At 35.1% G+C, this 17522-nt stretch overlaps 2 protein-coding genes across 2 annotated transcripts; one reads left to right on the forward strand and one right to left on the reverse strand.

The window, feature by feature from the left end:
- Positions 1-3641: 3641 nt before the first annotated feature.
- Positions 3642-11427, reverse strand: LOC134251670 (nucleoporin NUP42-like). The gene is made up of 10 exons (XM_062734076.1): positions 11300-11427; positions 8698-8860; positions 7729-7850; positions 6843-6919; positions 6585-6671; positions 6340-6377; positions 5758-5774; positions 5350-5445; positions 4326-5246; positions 3642-3884 (listed from the first exon to the last, which is right to left on the reverse strand). The coding sequence occupies exons 1-9, from the start codon at positions 11382-11384 to the stop codon at positions 4636-4638; spliced, it is 1296 nt and encodes a 431-aa protein (XP_062590060.1). The 5' UTR covers positions 11385-11427; the 3' UTR covers positions 3642-3884; positions 4326-4635.
- Positions 11428-11760: 333 nt separating this feature from the next.
- Positions 11761-15011, forward strand: LOC134251709 (BTB/POZ domain-containing protein 6-like). The gene is made up of 3 exons (XM_062734135.1): positions 11761-11875; positions 13108-13356; positions 13885-15011. Exons 2-3 carry the CDS (start codon positions 13115-13117, stop codon positions 14981-14983), a joined length of 1341 nt encoding a protein of 446 aa, XP_062590119.1. The 5' UTR covers positions 11761-11875; positions 13108-13114; the 3' UTR covers positions 14984-15011.
- Positions 15012-17522: the final 2511 nt, after the last annotated feature.

Raw genomic sequence — 17522 nt, forward strand, 5'->3', positions numbered from 1 at the left:
TATTAGTATATTTTACCTAAGTAAACAAAAACATGGCACGGGCCCTGTTTACATAACAAATGTTGAGAGCTCTAAAGTCTAATCTTTGATGATCATTGGAAATACCTCAGTTAAATATTTATAAACATAAAAAAATGGAAATTTTAATTTGTAAATTTTAAGCTGCCACTTTGTCCATGTCCCTTTAAATCTAGTTTCATCACTGCAGGCACAGGCCTTTGGATCGCTTAAATCCGTTTTTAGCTCACCTGAGCCGAAGGCTCAAGTGAGCTTTTCTGATCAAAATTTGTCCGTTGTCTGTCGTTGTTATCATCGTCGGCTTCGTCGTCGTCGTAAACTTTTCACATTTTCATCTTCTTCTCAAGAACCACTGGGCCAATTTCAACCAAACCTGCCACAAAGTATCCTTGGGTGAAGGGGATTCCAGTTTGTTCAAACGAAGGGCCAAGTCCTCTTCCAAGGGGAGATAATTATGAATTAATGAAAAAATAATGGCATTTTTAAAAAATCTTCTTCTCGAGAACCATTGGACCAGGAAAGTTGAAACTCATGTGGAAGCATCCTCAGATAGTGTAGATTCAAGTTTGTTCAAATCATGACCCCTTGGTGTAGGGCGGGGCCACAAAGTTTTACATAGCAATATGTAGGGAAAAAAAACACTTTATCTTGAGAACTATAGGACCAGGAAAGATGAAACTTACGTGGAAGCATCCTCAGGTTGTGTAGAGTAAATTTGTTCAAATCATGACCCCCGGGGGTTGGGCGGTGCCACAATGGCTGATCACAGTTTTACATAAAAATATATAGGAATAAAAAAAAAAAAACAACGTCTTCTCCAGAACCATTGGACCAGGAAAGATGAAACTCATGTGGAAGCATCCTCAGGTAGTGTAAATTCAAGTTTGTTCAAATCATGACCCTTGGGGGTAGGGCAGGGCACAATGGCTGATCAAAGTTTTACATAGGAATATATAAGAAAAATCTTTTCTCCAAAACCATAGGACAGGAAAGATGACACTTGTGTGGAAGCATCCTCAGATAGTGTAGATTCAAGTTTGTTTAAATCATGACCCCCGAGTATAGGGCGGGGCCACAATGGCTGATTAAAGTTTTACATAGGAATACATAGGATTTATCTTATAAAAATCTTCTTCTCAAGATCAGCAAAACTATGATTGGTGATATGGAAACATCCTCAGTTAGAGTTAATTCAAGTTGTTCATATCATGACCCCTGGGGGTAAGGTGGGGCCATAATGGGCAATCAAATTTTTACATAGAAATATATAAGAAAAATCTTTAAAAATCTTCTTCTCAAGTATGCCAAAATTATACATGTATGCTTTATTGATTCAGTGACATTTTCAAGTAATAAAAATTTCAACCTCTCTCCCCCAACAGGTAAACTTTTCAATACTGAGCTGATTTGTGTTTTTAACTAGCCAATATGCTCGGGTGAGCGATGTGGCCCATGGGACTCTTGTTATAAATTGGGGGTGTATGAAATGTATTTTTCAACACCTCAATTTTTTTGTAAGCGATCGAAACGCCTGTGCTGCAGGTTTAAAATCTCCATATATGAAGAGCAGAAGCGTACGACACTTACGAAAATCAGACCTGAACTTGATGATGTCTTCGAAAATCTAATTAATATCTGACCAATCTTAACCTTCCCCGCATGCAATGTCAATTTCCACTGTATGATCAGCTTTGCGTGTAATTGGAGTCGCCAATCCATTTGGCACATGCATGCTCATTTCATACTGTTTTGTACATTTTTTTATATTCCAATCCAATTTCCTCTAAATTATCCGATTTTCCAGTTCAACTTGTACTTCCTCAGAGTTCGTCAAATATGGCATTATCGTCCCAAAATCCACAGGATCTAGGAATGTTTATAAATTAACATGCCTTACTATTTCTTATCAAAAGTATTTCTTTTAACCCCCTCTATCCTGATCCATGTCTGTTTGTCTGTCCGTCCGCCACTACTCTACTTTAAGCAGTACCCAACTTATCTTTTGAAATATAAATCGTAACGACCATATGCAGAAGGATTTTGAAATGTTCATTCTCAATGGTGGGGTTGGGGTTTACATATATAACTAGGTTTCTTGAGCGCCCCATATCACTCACAGGTTTTGAAATATGACTGGGAGTGTTCTGTATATGTGCAGTGAGGTTTCCAACGTTTGATTTATATATAATCATACATATACATGTATATAAAATGGAAGATTCGGGGACATAAAGATTTTGTCCTGTCCATCCGTCGGTCTGTCTGTGCGCATTCACATTGTCCATAACTTTTTATTGGTTCGAGGTATGAATTTATATATAATTCTTTGTATATATCTCATATACATGTATATAACAATTTCTTAAACGAGGTAAATTATTGACAAGCAAGTTGATGAAACAAGAATATCAACAGTCTCGTTTAAAGTCATCATTTCGTAAATTCTATGGTCGATACAATGATCTTGTCAGCAAATACAAATTATCATTGAGTCATATGCTGACTGACGTTTTTCATACCAGTTGTTATTCCATTATTTATACACTGAAATGACGACGGATTTTTTCCGTTATTTCCTGATCATGACAACGAGCACATGTGTCCATAACTTTTTATCTGATGTTTCAGAGGTCCGTGTTTGCTCTGCTCTTATTTTGTATATTGTTTAATGGACGTTGAGATTGAATACTGTTCGTTATCTCCATATCCTTCTTGTAACAATAATTTCATTGTCTATGAATATATTTGACCTCTTTACTTTGGAGTTTGGCCCACTTTTGCCCAAATTAATCAAACTTTAACTCTTTACAAAAACTTTAATTTTTGCCATAATTTTTGAACAGCTGGAACCAGAAATTATTATTTATCACAGGTTTACTTAACTTTTGAAGGGTTAGTTCTTGGACATTCATATATCACAGTTGTATATATATTTGATACAAGTGCTTTCTTTGGAAAACATTATGACCTCGGAGTTCAACTTGCATTTGAGAAAATTTATCCTTTGCCATAGGCTGCCACACGGGGGCATAAGTATTTCTCAAACACATCTTTCACACTGGGAGAAACCGGGGTTCAGAAATAAATCATTTTAAAACAAAAGTTGTTTCCCAATTTTCTCAATCCGGTTCTCTGACGTCCTCATACATTTATACATGTAGGTCGAAGATTCGCAGTACTTTTTTTTTCATGACCCCGTAATTGAAGATTCAGGGGTATATGTAGTTGTCCGTTCGTCTGTTTGTCCGCAAAAACTTTAACCTTCAATGTCCATGCATTGGCTTTCATTTTATTGTAATAAGACCTTTCCTTGTTTAAATATTTTTAACCTTGACCCGAGAGTTTCACCCCTTTAAAGAAAGTTAACTTGGACAATAACGTTTTGGGGTTTCAAATTTCACAGAGGTATTTCCTGTGATATGAACTGCTTTCAGATACCAAAAACTTTGAACTTGACCTAGGAGTTTGACTTGCTTCTAAAAAAGACTTAAACCTTTTTAATAACGTTTGAACAGTTGTTGACAGGGCTTTTATATTTCACATGTGTATTTCTTGTCACAAGACCTTTCCCTTGGTATAATTAATTTTGACCCTTTGACCTAAGTTTTGACCCACTTAAAAAAAAATTTCAATTTTTTAATTCTGATTTTGTACATAAACATAGTTCCATGAACCCCTCTTACATTTTTCATCATACCCCATTCATATTTTGAAATCTAGTAGCAGGTGTCCTATAAATATGTAATATTAGGTTTCAGAATTGAGATTTTCATCCTAAGAGAAGGGGGAGGGTGTTACCAGAATAGGGAACCTTTAATGTCTCTTAGTTTTATGGATTTGATGATTTAAGGAAAAGGACATTGGTACTGATTTTTTTATGCGCCCAGATTTATTCGGGGCGTATACTGTTTTTGTCCTGTCTGTCTGTTTGTCTGTTTATCTGTTTGTCTGTTTGTTTGTCTGTTGTCAACTTTAACCTTCGCCATAACTTTTGAACCGTGAGAGATAGAGACTTCATATTTGGTATGCATACTCCACTAATTAAGCACTTTCAACTGACAGACACCAAGGTCAATGACCTTGTGACCTTGACTGTGACCTACATGCTAAAAATAGCTTTTTCGAACTTTCCCCATAACTTTTGAACCATAGGAGATTGAGACTTCATTTTTGGTATGCACATTCCACTAATTAAGTTCTTTCAAATGACTTCAAGGACAATGATCGTGTGACCTTGAATATGACCTATTTGCTAAAAATTGCTTTTTAGAACTTTGTTGCCGCCAGGCGCATAGTGTTTCACAAACACATCTTGTTTTAATTTTATTTTTGTCATTATCAAGAAATAAAGAAAATTCATTGTCAGACTATCCAGTAGATGGTAGTCAGTTTTTACATGATTCTCTCTCTCTCTCTCTCTCTTACCTAATCACAAGTGTGTGGGCAATTTTAATCCACTGATATAAAGTTAAAGCATGATAATCCATATGACTTTCAAATGTATCTACTTTTTATGATTTCACTTTGAATGATGCTAGCTATTCTTTGAGAAGATCAACTAATTATAATGAAATTTTCTGTAAATATGTAAAATTTTACAAACAGTAAATCAGGAAATTAAAAGCACAGTTCTTTTGGGGGTGGTTTTGTTGGAATCTTTCCGAGCGTAAAATGAGTAGCTTGAAATTCTGCTAACTCTTCAGCAGTCAGTTTATCCATAGGAGTATAAGTATTGGACTCCACGGACACTGGCTGTGGACTTTGGAAAGAAGCACTGGCACCTGTGTTATGTCCCACTGTCTGACTAGAGCCAAATACATTTGTCCCTTGGCTCTGGAATCCACTGGACGATGAAGCACTTGCTGGGGAATTTGTTGAACTGTTATCAAACATACTTGGAGATTTTGTGGTGTTATTTCCAAATGCTAAAGGCATCACAGTGGAACCTCCAAATGGATTAGGATTTGGAAAAGCAGATGGTTGAGCTCCAAAGGAAGATGTACCAAACCCACCAGCACCAAAGCTTCCAGATGAAGCAGGACTTGCTCCAAAGCCTGGACTTGAGCCAAAGCTTCCAGATGAAAGACTGTTTGCTCCAAAACCACCAGAGGATCCAAAGACCCCAGTTGACTCGGAGCTTGCACCAAAACCTCCTGCTGACCCTGATGTCCCAAATCCTTGTGTTCCAGATGCTCCAAAGGTTCCAGTGGCTCCAAATCCTGTAGCACCTTTTAAAATTTACATAAATACCCATAATGAAAATAATAATTAAAAAATAACTTTTAAATCAAAAGGACATAAAGCTGATATTTCTATTTTTGAAACCCTTACCAAATGACCCTTGGCTTGAGTCACTTCCAAACGATGTTGATTGAAAGGAATTTTCACTTGGGGATGGATTACTGAATAATGACACTGAATGATGTGCTACAAAGTAAAATGTAAATAATCTTTCGATTTACGTAAAATTAGCTTCAATAATGTAGACCTCACCCATTTTTTTTTAATGTGATGTTTTCTCTCCCCCCCCCCCCCCCCCCCCCCCCCCCCCCCCAAAAAAAGGAGAGGGCTACATTATTGCAGCTAACGTAAAATGAATTTAGAATGTGATTATTAATGGCATGATTTTGAGAAAGATTACTGTCTTTATCAGAGAATATTCCAAAAACTAAATTTTCTTTTTCAGATATTATAAATGTCAATAACAAAAGTTTTAAATGATTGTGTAAATTGACTTACTAGAACTATTTCCAGACCTGTAGTGAAAGAAAAAAATATACGTGCATTGTATGATATCAAATAAATTCTTTAAAGGCCAAAGGGCCTTGACTATTACCAGAGTATCTGGAACATTTCTACATTATCTCAAAGACACGAACAAGTTTTACAAAACAGACAAGTTCCCCATTCTGCTTTTCTTTCAAATCATGCTTAATTTTTTTCAAGCCTTAAAATGAGATAAAGATTTTTAAAAATTTTATGTTCAATGGGTTGAACTATACAATCACATTAATTTCGAATTTTCATGGTTTAAGAGGAAAAATATTGATTTCTCAGGATTTGATTTAATGGATGATGAAATGATTACCAGGGTAAGTTGCTATCTTTTATTTTCAAAATTTACATATCTTGAAGGACATGAATTTGTGGTCTTCTTTATACCATGAAAACAATTGAAATTATATCCCCATGAAATTAGTGATTCCCCTTTGTTCTCTGGTTTACTTGATATTTAAAGCAAGTTTCGAAGATCTCATTTTGCATGAATTTATGTTTTCTTTATAAAATGTTCTTTTATATTCATGTAGATTTCAAACTCACCTGTTTTTTCGTAATCGATAGTCATCAATCAGAGAGAGCTACAAAAATACACAGTAATGAATCAATACCAGTTGTGATGAGTACAGTAGAATATTAAAATTCTTGCACAGTTCATCTCTGCTAAAATTTTCTCTGACATAAACATGTATATGTGTCAAAAAGTAACTTAACTGAAGTATTTTACACAACCTTATTCATCAAAGGTTCTATTTTTAGAATATTGTAAAACAATATAAAATATTTACCATTTTCTGCTTGATGCGCATGGGAGGGTTTGCAAGCATTTGCCTCTTTTTGTGGACCTCATTCTGTAGATTTTGGACATAGTCTATCTACAACATAGTGGACAAACAATTTTTAAAGTTTTCATGATGGAGTTTAACTTTGATTCTACATGAATGATGTAGAAAAACCAGCAAGCTAATTTCAAAGGTATATGTCAATTGAAGACACATTCTCCCAAATCAATGCCCTTGAAAGAGCTAATACATGTATTTACTTACATATCCTTGAAAATTATTTGATTTTTGCGCTTCATATGCCAGATGTCTTAACTCCTCTGGTGAAGTGTCCTCAAAATCTGCCAAAATATAAGTACAGTAGAACTTCAGTGTCTTAGCATTAGTGTACAGTAGAATATCAGTATCTCAGCATTAGTGTACAGTAGAACTTCAGTATCTCAGCATTACCTTTGCCATAACTTTTGAACCGCAAGAGAAACAGACTTCATATTTGGTATCCATACTTCACTAATCAATTTCTTTCAAATGACACCAAGGTCAATGACCTTGACTGTACATGGATATGTAGAACTTCAGTATCTCAGCATTAATGCCGTGGTGAAAGATAAGGACTTCATATTTGATATGCCTACTACACTAATTAAGTTCTTTCAAATGACACCAAGGTCAATGACCTTGTGACCTTGACTGTGACATGTATGCTAAAAATAGTTTTTTCGTACCTTTGCCATAACGATTCAACCATAGAAGATAGAGACTGCATTTTTAGTATTATGTACCATTGAGTTCAAGATAATGAGATCTGACTTTTAAAAAACTTCAGTAATATATGAAATATGAACATTTTTTTTTCTAACCTTCAACATCAAATGCCGTGGATATGTCAAAGCCATTTGGACATCCTAACCACCTTTTTCTCTTTGCATTTTACCTTCAATATCTTGAACACTATCAGAACCCTTAGATATCTCTCAATTTTTACACAGTACCATTGAGTTCAAGATAATGAGATCTGATTTTTAAAAAACTTCAGTAATATATGAAATATGAACATTTTTTTTTCTAACCTTCAACTTAATATACCTGTAGATTGAAAGATAAATTCTGAGCTCCTCACACTAAACTCATTAATTTCTCTCTAATTTACCTGGAACACATCTTTCTCTCCAATACATGACTGGAACACACTCATCTTTTTCAAATCCAATGCATGAAAATGGCCACATTTTTGTCTTCTCCAGTTCTTTCACCTCTGATATTAATGTGTTTCTAAGGTAAACAAATCAATACTACACTAATTTTTTTAAATGACACAAACAGAATAAATCCAAATAAACAGAAAAAAATGTTGTAAATGTTGTACAAGTATTAAGTAATAAATTTATCATCTGTGGAATTAAACCTGTGACAAAGATAAAAGAAAATAATTTAATTAAAACTGGTAATCAGACATTCTAGCATATTTAGTGCAGACTCTCTCTCTCTCTCTCTGATATTACATGTATTTGTCCATACATTCCTTTTGAAACCCATTGCAAATGTAATGCAAAGCACCACTTGCACTGCAAGCTCTTACAACAAAGAAAAAAATCAGATTCCTGGACACTGATGACCTTTAGAGACCTTTACACTTTGAAAATACAGCTAACATACATGTCATTTAGAAGCAGTCTAGATTATCCAAATGTCTCCTAAGATTTAAAAAGGTTATTCAATTGAATAGATTCCGAGTGACACAAAACTGCACTCACCCCATTGGTCAAACAATCAACACAGTAATAACTAGAGGTACTGTGAGTAAAGAGCTCACTAAATGATACCATCCCCCTCCCATATGAATATAATGGCAGTGTCCATGTATTGCTATGGGAAACCCAAAATATGTGCCGGATCAAAAAGAAAAATAGGAAGAGCACAATGGCAATATGTAATAAAGATTCTGTGAAAGTCTCATCAAATTTCATTCAGTGGTATGAGAGGAGTTGAGGATAAGAGATGGGTACCCAAAGTGTAACAGACGGACGGACGGACAGCTAGACGAATGGACATACCGATTACTATATACTCTCCCGCTTTTTAAGCAGGGGGTATAATTATGTGACCAATCAACATTTACATTAGGTCATTTGGAGAAGTCTGCTGGGACACTGGTTTGTTTTGTGTTCTTTGTTGATCATTAGCTGTCCATTTGTATGGATTTTGTCCTGCCCCACCTCCAAATCTTGATCCACCACCCCCACCACCTCCGAAGAGCTGCCTCTGTGCAGAATATGCATAACCTGAGAAAAAAACCAAACTTAATTAGATTATAGATCACGGAGTGACTTGTTATTCACTAAACATTGCAAAGAGTATATTTGTCCAAAATCTTAGTTTTTAATCTATAAGAAATAGAGAAAAATAAAAACAAGAGGACCACCAGCAACAATGCTCATCTGAAACACTTTGACCCTGCTTTTCTTCATCAAATGTTTCCCCTTGTAATATTTTGATTCCTCATTTTGGCCCCATCCTACCCAAAGGGGATATGATGATTTTAATATAATAAAAACTACCATATGAAGTCTTTACATAAGTTTATCTTTTCTAACCCAACAGTTCTTGATAAGAGCATTTTTAAAGATTCTAAGGTTTCAAAATGTTGATTCCCTATTGTGGCCCCACCCTCGGTGACAATGATTTGAACAATTTAGAACATTATAGAATCTTCACTACCTCTAAAACTTCATCATTTTTACCCCCATTTTTCTTGACAATAAGATTCAAAAAGATTTTTCCTATAATTTGAAATGCAAAACTTTTTATCAACTATTGTAACACAACACTACCCCTGGGGCCATGATTTGAGCATTTTAATCTACACTACACCAGGATGTTTCTACATAAGTTTAACCTTTTCTGGTCCAGTGATCCCTGAGAAGATTTTTAAGGACCCCATCCTATTTTTGCCTTCTCTTCATTATCTCCCCTTAGAATGAGGCTTGGTCAATTATTTCAAGAATTTAAACTTCCCTTCACCCACAGTGTGACAGATGTTGAGTAGTACTAACTTTTGAAGAAAAAAAAATCTACAAAAGGTTTTTGAGAAGAAGTTAAAAATGTATTTTTTTTTAAAAAATACAGACAGACGGACATGTGGACACCAGGGCTGCATTCAAAATCCTAGCGGCTAACCTAGCAGCTAGGTGTTAGATATCTATCTCTACTGAACAGACAGCTTACCTAGCAGCTAAGTGTTAAAGTTTGAATAAAAATATATAAATAATAATTTATTTTTGGGACACAAAAAGTTTATTTCAAGCAAAAATAAATATGTAAATTTTCATTTGATAACTAAGATAAATAAAATAAACCTCCTTTTTGTTAAAACCTTATGTACTGCAAACTTGTAACTAAGGAAACCATCTTGGATTTTGGACGTTGCATTAAATACTTATGCTAGCTCTCCATACATAGCGGCTAGGCCCTTTTTTACATTTCAAGAGCGTAGATGTTACGTAGCGGCTACGACTCATTTCAAGAATGCTCGGCCCAACGACACTTTATAAAAATGTATATTTTTGACATGGATTAAAATTTCGGCTCGGAAATTTAAAGACACCTCGGCTCACATAAAAGAATAATCGGTTCAAACAAAAATATATCATTTTAATAAATATATTTATTATTTATGCTTTTATATATCTATGAAGTGAAAAAGAAAATTAATTTGATACATTCGATCTTCCAAGACGTCAAATTGACGGTAATTAAAGAAAGACAACCCATTAGTAACTTGATTATAAGTGCTAATCATTAAACAAACAAGAAGACGCAGTGCATCCTTTGAAGTCTCGAGCGCGTGTCATAGGGGGTGGTGACTATGAGGAGTTAATTACAAGAAGCCGTTAATGAAAAGTTCCTTTAAGAAACCATTGTTGATATTTTATTGAATTGATTTGAAAAAAATATGAGTTTTTAAAATTAAACAGTAAAATATATAACTTCTGTGTAGACCTATTGGTTTACACATCATTTATTGTAAATTCAATTAAATGTATTGCAGGTAGACAATTTTAATCAGTGATCCCCAGAAGGCAACCAAACATTTTTTAAAAATGGCTAATAAAGTAATGTATAATGTTGCATTGTAATAAACAACAAAGTCAATAAATAAATAGACCTGTTACCTCCCAATCAACGGATTGTAATTTGATGTTGTGCTGTGGTTTGTTAGAAAATACTGAAATACTGAAAATTTTCATATATTTATAGTGATTATATATACATAGTATACATTTACATTACCATAGAAAATACAAAATAAAAAAAATAAAAATTAAACTAATTTAAACAAACTAAATTTAATTTTATTCCTTGGGCCGAGCAGTCTTCGGTTTGGGCCGAGGTGTCAATGATTTTGAGCCGACCTGTCAGGGCCGAGGTGTCAATCAGCAGGAGGCCGAGGTGTGTTGGGCCGGTAGTCGGGTTTACCGCTGGTAGCCAGCTAGCTTAGTTGAAGAGCACCTGACCAGGTGATTCAGTGGGCACTGTCTTTCAGCTCAGGTGAGCTAAACACTAATCTGATGTTTTCTTGCATTTTATTTGGTGTTTTGATTCCTGCTTTGTGTATTTTGAAATGAGGTAATGTATTACAGAACTGTGACTGAGTGTGACATGACTTGTGTGAGAACAATATCTTGTTGTTTTTCAGATTTTAGTAATTTACTTTAACTTGCCTGCGTTTCCTCCTCTTGGATGTTCAAATTTACAGTTGTCACCAAACCTACAATATCCTTGCATAAAAAATTTGCAAACTACCATGATCGTTTAGCGCCTGTACTGTACAGTGTAATTACGAATGTCTATCTATAAACAGAACCCAGTTTTCCCTTTTTTACATTTCACAACCGGATGTTAGCGTTGCTTCTTATTGACTCATTTCAAGAATGATGCTTAAACTTTATAAAAGTACGCATATTTTTTAATGGATTAAAATTTCGTGTAAGATTATTTTTGTAAACGTCTATGAATAAAAGAAAATAATCGTTCATAATATCAAGGCCGTAGTATATAGATATTTCATATATCTCCTTATAAGTTTTACGGTTTCACAATTCGGATATCTGTAGGTTTTAAATTTAGAATTGTTTATTTACGTCCGGTCCTATTTCGCAGTTCGCAGATGACAAAATTGAAAAAAGAAAGCCTAATAAATTCCAGCGTCCAAGTCTATTTTGATTTGATGGCATAACATTATATTTTATTTTTTAAGAAGGCATTTCGAATAATCACCTTTCGAATTTCATCATCAGGTAGGTAAATTGCTTGCACCAGGGACCTGCTTGTACTGATTGGCCTGAGGCTGAAAATGAGTCATGTATCAACAATGAAAGACAAAAATATTATAATCTGATCAGTATCATTTATTGTAAAAGATTAAATGTATTGTAGGCTCTATCATAATATGATCCCCACAAGTAAGCCAGACACCTTTCAATTATTCCATATAATTTTTGCAAGAATTTAATAACGGCAACACAACTGAAAGGCATCTTTTGAGCAACTCTTACCATTTGCAAGACAGTCAACATAACAACATATATGTTTTTTCATAGGCAATAAAACTGATTAAAATCAAAATTATTTCGGGTTAATAAACCTTTTGCTTGGTCAATCCCGGAACTATCACAATTTGTACAGTTATTTAAAATGTGTGGCGGTCCCCCCCCCCCCCCCAAATATTATCATGTCACTAGCCAGATAGCTCAAATTAGTAGAGCATGCCGGCAATTTGATAGGGAGCACCTGACCAGAGTTTCAGGGGGCCCCAGACAGGTGAGAGGCCTGCCGGGGATGATGCCTCTTCAATTACGTGAATAAAACTGGATAATTTAAAAGAAAATTTCACCAGATTTCTTTGAAGAAGGAAAAGTCGAGCAACTGCATGTGTATCTGTGACCATTTGATCGCTGGTAGCCAGATAGCTTAGTTAGTAGAGCACCTGACCAGAGTTTCAGTGGGCCTGTGTTCAAATCCCGGTCTGGTCCGCTGCATTTTCTCCTCTCCCGTTACACATGTATATGTATTACTTGTACTCCTAATTAAAAACCCTTAACTTTTAATATATTTATTCCATCAGCATGTTCAGTGCTTATTATAGTAATTGTTTGTGCTGTATTGTGAGTTGTATTTCCTCTTACTTGTGATAGTCATACATGTGCAAAATAATTTATGGTGCTTCTTTATTTACTTAATTTTTTTTTTGGTCATTGTTAGTACATGTATCTGTTATGCTTATTTCTTAATCTTATCCTTAACTGTTTCATTTTAATGGTTCATTTAAATTATGTTTCTTTACTAGCTATGTATCTTTTTACTAAAATTTTATCTTTGCGTAAATAAGTTAAAGTTGGTTAAAGAGCTACCACAGCTCATATGTTATTTGTGTTATAGAATATTTATATGCTGACTATGAATAAAATTTACTTGATTTGACAGCAAATTTCAAGCACTGTTTTATTGCAGATATATTTTGTTTGCGCAGGTTAAGTATGGACAGAGAATGGCAGATAGGAAAGACTCTTGCGGAGTGTAACAGTTACATGCTTGATAATCAGATAGACTGTGATGTGACCTTCAGAGTGGGGGAGAGTAGAGAGGTGATCAGGGCACACAAGTATGTGCTGGGGAGTCGCAGTGCAGTATTCTATGCTATGCTGTATGGACCTTTAGCTGAGAAGGAGGACATCTTAATCACAGATATGGAACCTCATACTTTCAAGAGTCTTCTCAAGTAAAAAACTTTATATTCAATTTCATGTTTTAATATCAAAATTTCTTTTTTTAAATTTCAATAAAAAAATCAACATGAAATTCAATGATAAGTAAAAATGATTTGATCATGTTGTTATAGAAATCTTTTCCTGCATTGCATTTGTGACAAAAAGTGCTTTGAACAGATTTGTCTGTTTGAATATTACAGGGTATTTAATCAGTATGGAAAAGAGCATTTTCAGATTGATTGTACATGTCAATCTTTGTGCATGAGTTTTCAAATCCATTTAATGTACTGTAAATGTACTACAATTTGAACACTCAAACCCCCTCTTATTGTGTGTTGGCTGTTGGGGGCTTTGATTGGAATGAACAATATTCCAAGTGTTTACAAATATTATTAATAAGTAGGTCTGACAGGGCCAACAAAATTTAATTTGGTTTAATAAAACTTGCTTTGATACACAGGTGTCCATTATATTCTTCAAAATTAGTACCATGCATTTTAAGCTGTACATGTATTTTATTTTACAAAATGTTTTTTCAGGTATATATACACAGATGATGTTACCTTATCAGGAGACGATGTTCTTGCTGTAATGCATGCTGCAAACAAATATGCCATGGTGGGGCTGGAGGATAAGTGTGTCAACTTTCTCATGGAGAACCTCACAGCAGAAAATGTCTGCTCAGTCCTGGAGAGTGCTCACTGCTTCAACAAGGAAACAGTCAGGAGTCATTGTGTAGAGTTTATAAAAGATGCTCCCGGGGCATTCGAAGCTGAAAACTTCCTCTCTCTGTGTAGTGAATGTCTGGGCAAAGTGCTTCTATTGGATGATTTGGTTATGAATGAGGAAGAGATTTTTCACAGAGCAATGGACTGGGCTTCATTGCAATGTCAGAATTCACAGTTAGAGGACACTGGCCTAAACAGAAGAAATGTTCTTGGGAGCTGCCTTTATTGTATTAGGTTTCCCATCATGAATATGCATTTCTTTAACGACACAGTGTGCAAGACTGATATTTTGTCTGAGAAAGAAATACAAGATGTGACCCGACAAATGGAAGAGGTTCAAATTTGTCAGACTAAGTTTTGTGTCAGAAAACGCAGAGGAACGGACCAGTACATCTGCAAACGGTTCTCTTACGACAGAATTGATGTCAAATGGGGGCGTAAGACAGGGAGGATAGATTTCTACGTTGATGTTAAAATAATTCTGACTGGGCTGTTATTGTATGGAGGGCCTGGTAATGGTCTTGACATGGTGGATGTCTATGCAGCATTGGAAGACTGTGATCATGACAGAGTGTTAACAGATGTGACAAAACAAGTCAATGTTGAACCAGAAAAAACTATCTTCAAATTGAAATTCCCCAACTCCATTAAATTAGAGCCAGATGTACGGTACTCTGTGTTTGTTCAGAAGAACGGCTGGGATAGTCATTGGGGGGACGCAGGAATGGCCAGTGTTGTGACTCAGAACGTTAATTTCTACTTTCTGACCACGTACAAATCGGAACAAACAAATAGAGCACGAGGTCTTATTCCAGGATTATTATTCACAAAGGGTTATCCCTCCAACAGTGAGGAATCATTGGGGGTTAAAAGAAAGCATGATGACTCTGTACCTTTCACTGCTTGTTAGAATTATGCTGCCAATTATATCAAATGTAGTTTTTAGCTCTTCTGAGCCAAAGGCTCAAAGAGCTAATGCTATGGCCATTTGTGCGGTGTGTGTAAACTTTTTAGAATATGGGCCATAACTCAAGAACCCCTTGGCCAATCAGTACCAAATTTGTCACAGGGTATCCTTGGCCCAAGGGCTACCATTTATACTAAAATAAGGGTTGGGACCTGTAAACAAGGGGAGATAATCAGGAAAACAAAACCAAAAGTACTGGTTGCTAAAAAATCTTCTTCTCCATAACCACCAGGCAGATTTTCACCAAACTTACATACAAGGATCAGGATATGTCGAAGATTAAGGGGAATAACCCTGGGGCAAAGGGCGTGGTCTCAAGGTCACTTCAAAGTTGACCTAAATTTACAATTAATAAAAACGTGTATATTTTGCTCACTATAAGGACTAGGATCATCAAATTGTGTAAGTTGATGCATCTTACGACTTCACATCATGTTAGCTCAAAAGTAGGTCACGGTGACCTACTTTTTAAATTTTGCAGGGATTTGTTTCCAAATTGATTTGAAGGCATATTTTGGACACTTTAAGGCCTATGATCATCAGACTTTGTCAGTTGATGCATCTTGGGTCCTTGAACAATGTCAACTTAAAAGTAGGTCACCGTAACCTACTTTTTGAACTTTATGCCTTATCCTTTTAAAAACATTAAATCCCATTATTTCAGACACAGGGAGGTTTAGAATCATCAAATCTTGTACTTTGATGCATCTTGGGACCTTAAAACATATTTATGAAAAAGTAGGTCACTGTGACCTACTTTTTGAATTTTGCCGATATTTGTTTTCAAATTGTTTAAAACGCATATTTTGATTACCTTCAGACCTACAATCATCAAAGTTGGTCAGTAGATGCGTCTTGGGTCTTTGAAAAATGTCGACCAAAATGTAGGTCGCGACGACCTACTTTCGACATTTTATGGCTATATTTAAGTATCTTAAGTATTTATTGGCTTAGAATCATCAAACTTTGTGAGTGGATGCATATTTGACTTTCGGAGAGTGACGACCAAAAAGTAGGTCATGGTGACCTACTTTTGACATTTTATGGCTTTATTTAAGTATCTCCGGTACTTATTGGCTTAGAATCATCAAACTTTGTGAGTTGATGCATCTTGGGTTTTCGGAGAGTGACGACCAAAAAGTAGGTCATGGTGACCTACTTTTGACATTTTATGGCTTTATTTTAGTATCTCCGGTACTTATTGATTTAGAATCATCAAACTTTGTGAGTTGATGCATCTTGGATTTTCGGAGAGTGACGACCAAAAAGTAGGTCATGGTGACCTACTTTTGACATTTCATGGCTATATTTAAGTATCTCAGGCGCTTATTGGCTAAGAATCATCAAACTTTGTCAGTTGATGCATCTTGCGTTTTCAGAGATTGTCGACCAAAAAGTAGGTCACAGTGACCTACTTTTGACATTTTATGGCTATATTTAATGATATCTGGTACTTATTGGCTCGGAATCATCAAACTTTGTCAGTTGAGGCATCTTACGGTTTCATTGAATGTCCAACAAGAAGTAGGTCACGGTGACCTACTTTTGAATACCTCTCAGGTACTTAATGGCTTAGAATCATAAAATTTTGTCAGTTTAGGCATCTTGGGTTTTTGGATAACGTCGACCAAAAAGTAGGTCACCGTAACCTACTTTTGACATTTGATGGCTATATTGAATTATCTCTGGTACTAATTGGCTTAGAATCGTCAATCTTTGTCAGATGATGCATCTTGGGTTTTCAGAGAATGTTGACCAAAAGTAGGTCATGATGACCTACTTTTGAATATCTCAGGTACTTATTTAATTAGAATCATCAGTCTTTGTCAATTAATGTATCTTGAGTCCTCAGAAAATTTCAATCAAAAAGTAGGTCACTGTGACCTACTTATAGTATTTTATAATTATATCATAATATCTTCAGTCTTAACTGCTAAATATTATCAAACTTTGTAAGTTGATGCACTTTGGGTCTTATGATACTAATAGAGTTGGAGGCTTCTAATAGAAGTGATAGATTGTACAATTTATCAGAAGAGCGATTCAAGGTCCTTGGGCCTCTTGTTTCATGTTTTATGAGATTCTTGGATTTTTTAGGTCACCAGAGTAATGCTAAATATCATAATTTTTCACATTTTTTGCTAGAAGTATAAAAGTTTTTTGAAAATGATATATTGTCACCACACATCTCATTATAAAAAAAATACTGCATACACATCAGTTTTGCATTGGAAAAATGGTCCAGTAGGTAAAAATGTGTAAAATATTTTTTGCTAGATACTCAGGTGACTTTTAAGGTTATTTTTTAAAATGGGGAAACATGAAGTTATGCAAAAGGAATTAGAGCTTTCATTATATCTTATGTATTTTTGTTAAATACATGTATGATATACATGTGTATCTGCAGAAATACTAATATATTATGGCAAAAGCCAGAGCTTTTGTTGTATTATTATTTTTGTTATGCCCCCTTTCGAAGAAG

Source organism: Saccostrea cucullata, unplaced genomic scaffold (genome assembly GCF_032062105.1).
Source record: "Saccostrea cucullata isolate Sc308-1 unplaced genomic scaffold, CSIRO_AGI_Scuc_v1 ctg168, whole genome shotgun sequence".
NCBI lineage: Eukaryota > Metazoa > Mollusca > Bivalvia > Ostreida > Ostreidae > Saccostrea > Saccostrea cuccullata.

What these genes read in the sequence shown, in the direction of transcription:
- LOC134251709 (XM_062734135.1), top strand. Translation starts at nt 13,115, where the DNA reads ATGGACAGAGAATGGCAGATAGGAAAGACTCTTGCGGAGTGTAACAGT. An exon ending in ACTTTCAAGAGTCTTCTCAA is followed by an intron (nt 13,357 to 13,884) that starts GTAAAAAACTTT and finishes ATGTTTTTTCAG; the next exon opens with GTATATATACACAGATGATG.
- LOC134251670 (XM_062734076.1), bottom strand. Translation starts at nt 11,384, where the DNA reads ATGGTAGTTTGCAAATTTTTTATGCAAGGATATTGTAGGTTTGGTGAC. An exon ending in ACTTCTCCAAATGACCTAAT is followed by an intron (nt 7,851 to 8,697) that starts GTAAATGTTGAT and finishes TGTTTACCTTAG; the next exon opens with AAACACATTAATATCAGAGG. An exon ending in GAGAGAAAGATGTGTTCCAG is followed by an intron (nt 6,920 to 7,728) that starts GTAAATTAGAGA and finishes ATATTTTGGCAG; the next exon opens with ATTTTGAGGACACTTCACCA.